Source organism: Nerophis lumbriciformis, linkage group LG15 (assembly GCF_033978685.3).
Source record: "Nerophis lumbriciformis linkage group LG15, RoL_Nlum_v2.1, whole genome shotgun sequence".
NCBI lineage: Eukaryota > Metazoa > Chordata > Actinopteri > Syngnathiformes > Syngnathidae > Nerophis > Nerophis lumbriciformis.
The window spans coordinates 31,488,274-31,501,593 of NC_084562.2; the positions used below are offsets into that span (position 1 = coordinate 31,488,274).

The window sequence follows — 13,320 nt, forward strand, 5'->3', positions numbered from 1 at the left end:
CATATTGTTGGGTATTGTGGCCAAACAGCTCAATTTATGTTTCATCTGACCACAGATGTCCATGTGATGTCACATACCACAGTTTGAGAATCACGGAACTAGCGGCATTAGTGCCAAACTTTATCCTCTATAATTTTACCGCATTTTTCAGTTTAAACCAAACTATGTTGTTGTTTCAACATGATTCCTACATGTATGTGCACTTCATGTGTACATTAATGTTATTTCCGTTGTGAGCTTAGTTTTACTGTAACTTAATTGTGGAGATTTTTCAATAAACGACCTCAAGTTGTTTTTTTTCATTTCATCATTTCATCTCATATTTGGCAAACTAAATTCCAACATTCAGGGAGGGCAGAATGATGTATGTCAATAAAGTAGGTCGTATACAAAGTGCAGGCAGTGTAGAAATAAAGTAAGAATCAGCAATTGAAAAAATAGAGCAACGCAATATAGGAAAAATATGTTACTTCTAATGACTAATAACTATAATAAATAACAATTATTTTTTAAATATATGTGTAACATGTTTTTGCCCTAGCCATGCCCCATCACCACCACAATTGAGATACACTGGCACTGCTTTTATTAGTACAGCTACATTGATACAAACAAAGCAGAGGTGAGATATGTGTGTTTCAATAATATGACTAGCAAAATGTGTTCTTTTTGAAGCAGATTTCCACCCAAACCGTGTGGTTATTATCTGTATGCTGTTTGTGAGTTACTGTTGGAGACCTCTGCAATGTCACCATCACAAAGCTGCACATACTTTGTTTATGTTCAACAACTTAGATACACATACAGTGTTTTGAGGACAAAACATTATTATGATAATAACACTTCAAAAAAATTAGCTAGCATGTACCTCGCGGATGAAATCGCCACATGTACTTGTGGCTTCTCCGTCGGAAAAAAAAAACGATGTCTGAACTTCCCCAATTTGTCCTTTATTTAAAAAAGTCACATTTGGAATCCTATAGCCAGAAGCTAGTCAGATAACAAGCTAGCTGCCGCCAATCAATGGCAGAGTGACAGCCAAGACAAAGCTAATAATAAAAGATGGCAGAAAAGTCGAACTGCAATGGGTTTCAATTGTGAGCGATCGGTCACGCTGGCATCCATTAGATAAGCCTGCGGTGAACTATTGTGAAGCTGTTTATAACACTTATTTTCCAGATAATTTCCTATTATCACGGTCATAAACATACGTCACAAAGTGCGTCCTTTGGTAGCTCAATACGAAACGCTTACCTTTGTCTCTAAATACGGGACGATTTATTTTTCAAGAGACTGTTGGGTTGAGCGTTACTCACGGAAAGTCACAGCGTTATAGTTTATCCGCCATGGTGCGTTTGGTTGCAACTCGGAAATAGGAGTGCCAAATTTTTTAAATGAATTTAGCGTTAACCAACTGCGGAATTACAGGCTAGAGAAGTGTGGAGGTTAAAAAGTACAATTTAAGTTTTAAGATCGGACAGTTTCATCAGCATGAAGGGAATTGCCGGATAAGGGATGGATCAAAGGTGCGACATGAACCTCTTTTGATGCCTTGATTTAAACCGTTGGAAAGTTGAGGCTTACTTTATCACTGAACATCTGCAGGTAAAGTAGTCCCTTTTTATGCAGAATGCAAAAAAAAATATTTTAGAACCAGGGTGTACAACATTTTTACAGCTCTTCTAACTTGATATTCTGAAAATAAAATAGTCATTCATAGTCAGCCAAAATAGACTTATTTGACATATATTGTTAAATGTTACAGACCAGATGACAACATTGAGTTGAGTTGAGTTTGAGTTTATTTCGAGCATGCAAGCATACAACATGATACATCACAATCGGATGGAAAATTAGAGGGAACATTGTTTGGGGGAATCCATAATATGCCGATAGGGAGAAGTTTTTATTTACATGATAAGTCGGATGTGTCTTTACCTCCGTGGCGGAGGCTCCGCTGAACCCCTGAGGCCGACTCACCGAACCCCTAGGGTTCGATCGAACCCAGGTTAAGAACCACTGGTCTATAGTCTCTTACGTGAATGAGCTAAATAACATTATTTGATATTTTACGGTAATGTGTTAATAATTTCACACACAGGCCCGGCCCTAACCAATCTGGCGCCCTAGGTATATACTCACAAGAAACCGAATAGCTTTATCTTTGACCTTTTTTTTTTACTTACAACTATACCTAATATATAAAGGGGTGGACAAGTGACTATTACCTGCAGGGCAAACATTAGCTAACCAGAAGGCAATAACAATGTAAACAAAAAACACCTGCTTAAAAGATCTAATACCTGAGGAATGTAAGGTGGGAGTACAGTAATTACCTAACGTTACATTATTATTTTCCATAACAATTTAGCCCCCTCCACAATATTAACCCGACGTTAAAACAGAACTAGCTATTTATTGATTAGCAATTGCCGAATCATGTAACATTAGCTTAATGCTAACAAGCCAGGTTACTATCACATTCTGTAACAGACAAATAATTTCATGTAGGCTAACGTTACCTACCTGCTACCTCTGTCTTTTCTCGTTTCTACTCCTCTTCTTTTCTCTTTTTTTCTTCCTTGGGCACCTGACAGTTTTGGCCGTTTTGACATCTTGTGTTGATTTTTTGATGTGGTGACGTCCAAAAAGAGTCATGATACGGGAAGGGAGGGGGCGCACCGTGCGGGGGGAGGAGGGAGGGCGTAATGTTGTAACAAATAATATTTCTATTAAATAGGCTTTACTTTGCATTTTAATTAACGTGGGATTATTTTTTGTATTTAGAAATAATAGTACCAACTTTTTCTTTTCTTTTTTTTTTCTCCAACATTTGTGGCACTGGCGTGGCGCCCCCTGATGGACGGCGCCCTTAGCATTTGCCTATACGGCCTATGCCACGGGCCGGCCCTGTTCACACATAAGTCGCTCCTGAGTATAAGTCGCACCCCCGGCGGAACTATGAAAAAAACTGCGACTTATAGTCCGAAAAATACGGTAATAAATATTGCGCATATATGATTGCACCATGCATAGACCATTGTCTGCTGGGGAACAGACAGGAACAAACCCAGCAAAGCGACCCAAGGAGGAATTTCAGATACACTCAGTTTTGGCCAGTAGTACGCTACATGTAACGAATCTACATAGCTTAACTATATTTCCCAGTAGCTTGGCAGTAGCTACGCTACTTTTTAACCCTTGTGTAATGTTCATATTGTTGTTACTCAGCCACTGTTTGTGGGTCAATCACTTTTATGTTAAAATACCTAACAGATGTTTACCTTATCCCAATAAACATCTGTTCAGTATTTTAACATAAAAGTGTTTGATTGTGAGGCATTAAAAGCCACAAAATGCAACGGGTCCATCAGACCCTCAAACGCTGGCTGAGTAACAACAATATGAACGTTGCACGGAAAATTTCTCTGCCAGTTTCTGCATCCCACAGGGATTCTTCTTTTGTGTTTCTGCACCTGCGGTTCCCACACAAGGTTGCAACATTGTTTGTCAACACTGTCTGCTCTCATTTTCTCACACATTTGACCCTCTGATGTTCTGTGTACCTACACTCTGTCCTCCTCCTGTCTAGGCCTGCTGTGTGTGTGTGTGTGTGTGTGTGTGTGTGTGTGTGTGTGTGTGTGTGTGTGTGTGTGTGTGTGTGTGTGTGTGTGTGTGTGTGTGTGTGTGTGTGTGTGTGTGTGTGTGTGTGTGTGTGTGTGTGTGTGTGTGTGTGTGTGTGTGTGTGTGTGTGTGTGTGTGTGTGTGCGGTACACTGAACATCAATTTCCACACTTCTATAAACCCCGACATCTTATATGTAATAGAAATGTGTAGGGGGTGGGGGGTGTATGGTGTGTGGTCATTAAATATGTATTCTGATATATGTTCTTCACAGAAAATGAGCCAAAGTCAGTGAGTCTCAGTTTGAAAAATTAATTAATTGTATAATTTTTCTTTTAATAAAAAATTAAAACGGGTCCCACAGACCCGAACACCACACAAGGGTTAAATGAGTAGCGATTTCCCTAGCTTAGCTATTTTTAGAAAGAAGAGAAAGAAATAGAACTCCACGGGCAGAGAACAAAAATATACAGGAAAATCGATGATGATTGGTTGGTTTACTATGATGAGTCACGATTTGTTAAGATTAGGGCAAAATATTACGGACAGGCCAATCAGGCAAGGTAGGGCGGGTCATGGAACCAGGAAGTGAAATCACAACAGACACGCACATCCCAAATGACCACGAGAGAGTCGGAGAAGAGGAGAGGGAATTTTCAAGCGGGGGATTTTAAAAACAAATCTAAAAAAAAAGAAATCTAGTGGAAGATGGCAAAAGTATTCTCTCCCTTATATTTTTATTTTAGCGATGTAGACAACGTCCAGGAAACCCACAATGCGTCTACTTTGCCACATTTGGACAAATGTATGCGTTTGGATAAAACAATGGCCAAAACATTCATTTCAGTTGTTTACATTGTAAGCCCAAATCAAAACTGCTCTCGACATGGAAGATGTGGAACACACATTAAGGTGGCACATAACTATTATCAACTGTTCCCAAACAACACACAAATTATTGTTTTTATGTCAAGCTATAGATAGACGCTGTTTTCATTACTGTAGGCAGAAAAAAATTAAACAACATTGTAGGGGTGAGCCAAAGAAAAGGCACACTAAAATAAATACATACAGTGGGGTGTGGGGACCCCCATATGGAGTTGTAGGGTGTCCCCTGCTAAATGACAGTTAATAGTAACTAATGGACACTTATTGGAGCCATTTGTTTCCATATGTACATCTTCAGTTACATTAACAATATCACCTAACTTAAAATGTAGAAGTTGGGGAGCAATTTGACTCTGTTCCACGGTCAGGAAAATATTCTTACTTTAAATATGTTCTTTTATTGATTTTCGTTCATGTAAAGAGGGAGTTTGTTAAAGGGGAAGTGCAATTTTGGGGGGGATTTTGCCTATTGTTCATAACCATTATGAAAGACATGACGACAGATGTATTTTTTTAAAATGTATTCTAAATATTAAATACAAGCGATCAAAAGTCCGCTTAAGGAGCCTAAGGGAGCCGCTCTATTCTGCCTATAAAGCCCTTGAAAAACTAAACACCTCCATTAAGGTTTTATATACATGATGTAAGTATATACGTAATACAGTAATAGGCACATGTACAATAAGATCTAATATTTACATATTTTGATCATTTTAAGCATACCCGGCACATTGATTTAGAAAACGCATCACGACGTATGTTTTTTTTTCCCCAACAACATAACTGATGTATGAATGTACCAACTTGTTGGAATTTGCCTCAGCCTTCTTCTATCCAGGTGAGATGCATGATTTATGATCTACAATAAACTTAGAAGGAGCATGGATGCGAGGAAACAGCTGACCACTTGATGATGTAAACATAGCAGCATAAACTAGTGATTACGTCGCTGCTATAAATAGTTTGGGTAATACTTGGTTATTATTCAAGTCACGAAATGTAAATGGAGTATTGTTGGCGCATTTTCAATGGTTATTTATTGGGTTTTATGGGCAAAATAGAGGCCCTCACATTGACTCCACTGTAAGCTGACTTTTATTTAAGTTTAATAATCATTTAGAATGCAAAAAAAATCATCAATCCGTCGTCATGTCTTTCATAAAGGTTGTGAACGATAGGCAAAATTCCAACAAAATGCAGTTCCTCTTTAATATCTTTTTGTGATACAAATATTTTGTTCCTTTGGCCAGGTTATTGTCATTTTGCTACTGTGGTTTCTGTTAAATTAGTAATTTACCCTATGCTGAAAAGTCACCATTAGAGTGTATATTATGGTGTTTATTTATCATTATTATTATTGTTTCAATGCCTTTTATTTAATTTGTTTCCTGTGTTTTTCTCTTATTTTGTACATGGTACGCAATTTAGAAGAAATGCTAAAAAGCCAGACAAAGAGCATGTTTCTATAGCTAGTGTTTATTTTAATATTTTAATAATCAAACTGAGCATTTTATCTCTTGTTTGGTGGAAAGTTGTACAGTAAGTTATATATTTATATAATGTAACTTTAATGTAGCAAGTTCCTTTTGCCGTGTAGTTTGCTACTATTCTCTGGGGATAGCTTTCCCTGTAGCTTAGCTACATTTAATCAAGAGTAACTTAAAGGTAAAGTACCAATGATTGTCACACACACACTAGGTGTGGCGAAATGATTCTCTACATTTGACCCATCACCCTTGATCACCCCCTGGGAGGTGAGGGGAGCAGTGGGCAGCAGCGGTGGCCGCGCCCGGGAATCATTTTTGGTGATTCAACCCCCAATTCCAACCTTTAATGCTGAGTGCCAAGCAGGGAGGTAACGGGTCCCATTTTTATAGTCTTTGGTATGACTCGGCCGGGGTTTGAACTCACAACCTACCGATTTCAGGGCGGACACTCTACCCACTAGGCCACTGAGTAACAAACTTGTAGCTTAGCTTCCAAGTAGCTTGCCCATAACTGGATATACTGTACTCTTCAATTTAAATAATAAATGTTGTTCACTGACCGCTGAACAATGTCAAGACTGCAATCTTATCTGGGGTTTTGGGTTTGCGGTTTGGGTAATTTATATCAACGTCTATTTTTCATGATTTTCCATGACACATGTAAGCAAAAAAAAAACAAGAAAAACAACACATATGTTTAGAAATATATATTTACTTGACATTTTTTATGTCACATGCATGTGAGGGCTTTTGGAGTTAGCCACGGGGAGCACACCAGAACCCACTACTTGTTAAAAACGATACATCCCTTTTAGAGATGTGACACTGGTGAAACGAGTCAAGTCTTTTGAGCGGCTCTTTTAAGTGAACGACGAGAACCGATTCACCCCTGGTCTAGAGAGTAAAGCCTGAAATGTACCGTATTTTTCGGAATATAAGTCGCACCGGAGTATAAGTTGTACCTGCCGAAAATGCATAATAAAGAAGGAAAAAAACATATATAAGTCGCACTGGAGTATAAGTCGCATTTTTGGGGGAAATGTTTTTGATAAAACCCAACACCAAAAATAGGCATTTGAAAGGCAATTTAAAATAAATAAAGAATAGTGAACAACATGCTGAAAAAGTGTACGTTATATGAGGCATAAATGACCAACTGGTATGTTAACATAACATATTATGGTAAGAGTCATTCAAATAACTATAACATATAGAACATGCTATAAGTTTACCAAACAATCTGTCACTCCTAATCGCTAAATCCCATGAAATCTTGTACGTCTAGTCTCTTACGTGAATGAGCAAAATAATATTATTTGATATTTTACAGTAATGTGTTAATAATTTCACACATAAGTCGCTCCTGAGTGTAAGTCGCACCCCCGGCCAAACTATGAAAAAAAACTGCGACTTATAGTCCGAAAAATACGGTACTTGCTGATGTACACACAAGTGAAATACTTGAGCTGGTGGAGACACAAAAGACAATAAAAAAATGTTTTGTTTTACAGCAAGTTCCTGTCCAACAGTCCAATGATGACGCTGCGCTCTTTCGTCATGTTGCTGACATTTTGTAGCCCAGGCCCAGCTTGCGCTCTTAAAATCAGCTCCGACATGACGTCCTACCATGCGGCCAAGGAATCAAGCGTCACCCTTCACTGCGAGTACACATATTCCTCTGTGGACGAACACGACACTGAGGTGGAGTGGACCAAGTTGACCCCACACAGAAATGACGACAGGACCGTTATTTGGTTTACCGGAGGCCGGCTGTATAACTACCTGTACCTACCGATGAAGGGCCGGGTCCACTTCGCTTCTCCCGACCCCCGTAACGGAGATGCCTCCATGACCATCAGCGACCTGCGTCTTTCAGATGCAGGGACCTACCGGTGCATGGTGAAAAAGCTACCTGGACTCGACATTAAGAACGTCTTCCTGACAGTCATAGAGAAGCCAAGCAAGCCAACATCTGCGGTGGAAGTGGAGCCTGTGGCAGGAAAAGCGGTGGAAACAGCTCATGGAACCAAAGCTACAGAAGCGACAGTAACGACCGCCACGCTTCAGTCCCTTCCTGCGTCAGCCAAGAGCGATGGAGGTGAAGCTACAGAAGCGACCGTGACGACCGCCACGCTTCTGCCTCTTTCTGGGGCAAAAAATGTGCCAGCCACAGGCAACGGCGATAAAGCTTTGGAAGCATGTGTGGCGACCGCGACCTTGAACGATGGATATATAATTACCACAGTGGCCGTGACGACTGGCGCGTTTGTGTTCATCGTCGCCTGTGTTCTCGCTGTCATCTGGCACTGTCGCAGAAGAAATCGTGCGGAGCGGCGTGTGAGGGAAATGGTGAAAGTAGAGGCCCATCCTTATTTGTGGGTGTCCCCAGACACTAACGACATGCTGCCTCTGTCTTCAGACAAAGTGAGTGACACATTTTTGACATGCAACATTTGACGTGTCTGCCATCGTATTCTAATTATTGAATGTTTGCTCCCCCAGGTGCACGTTATCGTCTTTAATGCGGTGTCCATTCTTTGAAGATGACCAGGACATTCGGCTGCAACATCGTCCATTTTTTTCTTTACCAGTGGTTCTCAAACTTTTTTCACTAAGTACCACCTTAGAAAGCATTTGGCTCTCCAAGTACCACCATAATGACCAATATTAAAATACAATAGCGTAGTAGGTATTCAATAAAAACAAGGCACAGGTTTTATATAAAAAGTGTATTTCATATTTTTGGCCACTATGACATTACACACAATGCTCAAACATTGAAACAATGATGTACATATTTACAGACTTACTTGGCATACAGTACCACTAGATGGAGACTGCGTACCACTCCATCTTGGTACCACAATGTGAGAATCACTATTCTATACTGTTTGTGGTGCAACGTAACTTTAGGACAATTTGTTGTTGAGCACATCACCTCCATCTTTGGTTCACATTATATATGAAATATTTTAGTAGTCTTTTCAGACTTCCTAGATCTCCACTTGAGTGTACAGACTTTATCAAATGACCCCGACAGGGACAAGCAGTAGAAAATGGATGGAATTGTCCCGTTACTTTATTATTTTTTTTACTTTTGGGGCCTTTCTGTACTGTTTGTTCCAGGCATTTCATTCATCTTTCTGTGTGGTTTCAAGTTTACGAGGAGATTTTATTTATACATTTATTTTGATCAACACCTGACTTCAATAAAGTTTTTTTATACACTTATGGCCATATTGGATCAGATGCTCTTTACAAAATGGACATTACACATTGATTATATGTGTAATACTGTGGCGACTTGTCCAAGGTCCTGGGTTCCATCCCCGGGCTCTTGGTCTTTCTGTGTGCAGTTTGCATGTTCTCCCCGTGACTGCGTGGGTTCTCTCTGGGTACTCCAGCTTCCTCCCACCTCCAAAGACATGCACCTGGGGATAGGTTGATTGGCAACACTAAATTGGCCCTAGTGTGTGAATGTGAGTGAGAATGTTGTCTGTCTATCTGTGTTGGCCCTGCAATAAGGTGACGACTTGTCCAGGGTGTACCCCGCCTTCTGCCTGAATGCAGCTCAGATAGGCTCCAGCACCCCCCGCGACCCCGAAAGGGACAAGCGGTAGAAAATAGATGGATGGATATATGTATGTATATATAATGGGTTGTGGGTTGTACTTGTATAGCGCTTTTCTACCTTCAAGGTACTCAAAGCGCTTTGACACTACTTCCACATTTACCCATTCACACACACATTCACACACTGATGGAGGGAGCTGCCATGCAAGGCGCTAACCAGCACCCATCAGGAGCAAGGGTGAAGTGTCTTGCTCAGGACACAACGGACATGACGAGGTTGGTACTAGGTGGGGATTGAACCAGGGACCCTCGGGTCACGCACGGCCATTCTTCCACTGCGCCATGCCGTCCCTATATATAGATGGATATATGTATATATATATATATATATATACATATATATATATTATACACACACACACCCTCCTGAAAGGGGTGAGTAAAAGAAAGGGCTGAGGACACAGCCCTGTGGGGCTCCTGTACTCAGACGGCGAGAAAGAGTGGTGGGGGCCCATCCTGACTAACAGTTGTCAGTTGGTTAGAAAATCCTGTATCTATAGGCAGATGTTATGGTGAAGGCCTAGGTCTTTAAACATTGGGAGGATGGTGTTAAACGATTCACAAACAGCAACTTACAGACCGTCAAAAAAATTACCTGCATGAACCAATTCAAACTGACAGGCACATCACAGTAGAACAGAGGTTAGTGCATGTGCCTCACAATACGAAGATCCTGACTTCCATCCCCGGGCTCACGGTCTTTCTGTGTGCAGTTTGCATGTTCTCCCCCGTGACTCTGTGGGTTCTCTCCGGGTACTCCGGCTTCCTCCCACCTCCAAAGACATGCACCTGGGGATAGGTTGATTGGCAACACTAAATTGGCCCTAGTGTGTGAATGTGAGTGTGAATGTTGTCTATCTATCTGTGTTGGCCCTTTGATGAGGTGGCGACTTGTCCAGGGTGTACCCCGCCTTCTGCCCGAGTGCAGCTGGGATAGGCTCCAGCACCCCCACAACCCCAAGAGGGACAAGCGGTAGGAAATGGATGGAAATGTAACTTTTCTCAAAGAGGTCATATTATAATTGTTTTTTACATTTTAAAACACTTCCGTGTGGTCTCCATAACATGTAATGATGGTTCTTTGCTCAAAATGTTGCACAAATTATGTTTTACAGACCATCGTAATCGAATCGTGAGGTGCCCAAAGATTCCCACCTCTATAAACACTGTGGGTACTTTATCATATATGCAGGGTTTCCCCTTAATGTAATTGAATGTTGGGCACTGCCAGGGCATTTTTATTAACGCCACACCTTGAAAATAAGGGCTTTTTTTTGTACTTGAAAACAAATGATATTAATGTAATTATATTGTAGACCCCAAGAAGAAATCACAGAAAGTCTGACGCTATTTTTAACTTTTATTACCAATCTTATGATAACAAACAACGGCACAATTCCAACAAGTTTTACCTCCCATTAAAACACTTTCGTCTCATTGAGTCTTCGCTTCCCCGCCGGACACAACGATTCCTCACGTCCTCACGGACGGTGTTTGTGAACATGGGAAAAACAGATATTAAATCCAAACCACACGAACATAAAACATTAACATTAGTCGTTAACTGGTCATTACAGTATGAATTGATATATGTATATATATATATAGCCTATTATTTGTGCACTATTGACAAGTAATTTACCGAAAACTTCACCACCGAAAAAAGACTGATCACCGAAAACCGCGCTACTGAAACAGGATGTAAACAAAACGTCATTGTCTGGAGCATTGTCAGCATGTGATTTGTATATATATTGCAAATATACCTGTGGAATGCAATATTCAAAATGTGCAAATATTAAGAGGACAGTGGCGGCTTTTATGAAGACAAAGTCTAACTAGAGCAACAGCGCGAAGCAAGTGTGACGTCATGCTCGCTTCAGCCTCTTTAGTCAACGACATCGAAGGACAGAAGTAGAGTCTCTGAACACGAGTACATTCTATAATAACACCAGAGGAAGATGCTAGATTTATTGCTAGTTGTTCTTAATTTTTAAACAAGGTCATTAAAAGTCTGTAAACACTTGAAAAAATCCCAACAATGTACTTTGTACAAAAAGCAGCAACAATTGAAAATATGGCAAAACGATCAAAAAAAATAAAATAAATAAAACAATTAAAAAAACTATATATATATATATATATATATATATATATATATATATATATATATATATATATATATATATATATATATATATATATATACAGGTAAAAGCCAGTAAATTAGAATATTTTGAAAAACTTGATTTATTTCAGTAATTGCATTCAAAAGGTGTAACTTGTACATTATATTTATTCATTGCACACAGACTGATGCATTCAAATGTTTATTTCATTTAATTTTGATGATTTGAAGTGGCAACAAATGAAAATCCAAAATTCCGTGTGTCACAAAATTAGAATATTACTTAAGGCTAATACAAAAAAGGGATTTTTAGAAATGTTGGCCAACTGAAAAGTATGAAAATGAAAAATATGAGCATGTACAATACTCAATACTTGGTTGGAGCTCCTTTTGCCTCAATTACTGCGTTAATGCGGCGTGGCATGGAGTCGATGAGTTTCTGGCACTGCTCAGGTGTTATGAGAGCCCAGGTTGCTCTGATAGTGGCCTTCAACTCTTCTGCGTTTTTGGGTCTGGCATTCTGCATCTTCCTTTTCACAATACCCCACAGATTTTCTATGGGGCTAAGGTCAGGGGAGTTGGCGGGCCAATTTAGAACAGAAATACCATGGTCCGTAAACCAGGCACGGGTAGATTTTGCGCTGTGTGCAGGCGCCAAGTCCTGTTGGAACTTGAAATCTCCATCTCCATAGAGCAGGTCAGCAGCAGGAAGCATGAAGTGCTCTAAAACTTGCTGGTAGACGGCTGCGTTGACCCTGGATCTCAGGAAACAGAGTGGACCGACACCAGCTGGACTGCTGCGGAGTGGTCCAAAGTCATGTTTTCTGACGAAAGCAAATTTTGCATTTCCTTTGGAAATCGAGGTCCCAGAGTCTGGAGGAAGACAGGAGAGGCACAGGATCCACGTTGCCTGAAGTCTAGTGTAAAGTTTCCACCATCAGTGATGGTTTGGGGTGCCATGTCATCTGCTGGTGTCGGTCCACTCTGTTTCCTGAGATCCAGGGTCAACGCAGCCGTCTACCAGCAAGTTTTAGAGCACTTCATGCTTCCTGCTGCTGACCTGCTCTATGGAGATGGAGATTTCAAGTTCCAACAGGACTTGGCGCCTGCACACAGCGCAAAATCTACCCGTGCCTGGTTTACGGACCATGGTATTTCTGTTCTAAATTGGCCCGCCAACTCCCCTGACCTTAGCCCCATAGAAAATCTGTGGGGTATTGTGAAAAGGAAGATGCAGAATGCCAGACCCAAAAACGCAGAAGAGTTGAAGGCCACTATCAGAGCAACCTGGGCTCTCATAACACCTGAGCAGTGCCAGAAACTCATCGACTCCATGCCACGCTGCATTAACGCAGTAATTGAGGCAAAAGGAGCTCCAACCAAGTATTGAGTATTGTACATGCTCATATTTTTCATTTTCATACTTTTCAGTTGGCCAACATTTCTAAAAATCCCTTTTTTGTATTAGCCTTAAGTAATATTCTAATTTTGTGACACACGGAATTTTGGATTTTCATTTGTTGCCACTTCAAATCATCAAAATTAAATGAAATAAACATT

General features: G+C 40.3%; 1 protein-coding gene across 2 annotated transcripts; it reads left to right on the forward strand.

Annotated features, from left to right (window-relative positions):
* Window positions 1–1,268: 1,268 nt before the first annotated feature.
* Window positions 1,269–9,203, forward strand: LOC133616234 (uncharacterized). Of its 2 annotated transcripts, none has more exons than XM_061975412.1 (3): window positions 1,269–1,605; window positions 7,511–8,423; window positions 8,502–9,203. In XM_061975412.1, the coding sequence occupies exons 2-3, from the start codon at window positions 7,533–7,535 to the stop codon at window positions 8,538–8,540; spliced, it is 930 nt and encodes a 309-aa protein (XP_061831396.1). In that variant the 5' UTR covers window positions 1,269–1,605; window positions 7,511–7,532; the 3' UTR covers window positions 8,541–9,203. The 2 variants fall into 2 exon arrangements, with proteins under 2 accessions (XP_061831396.1, XP_061831394.1); XM_061975410.1 differs by having other exon boundaries at window positions 1,269–1,526.
* Window positions 9,204–13,320: the final 4,117 nt, after the last annotated feature.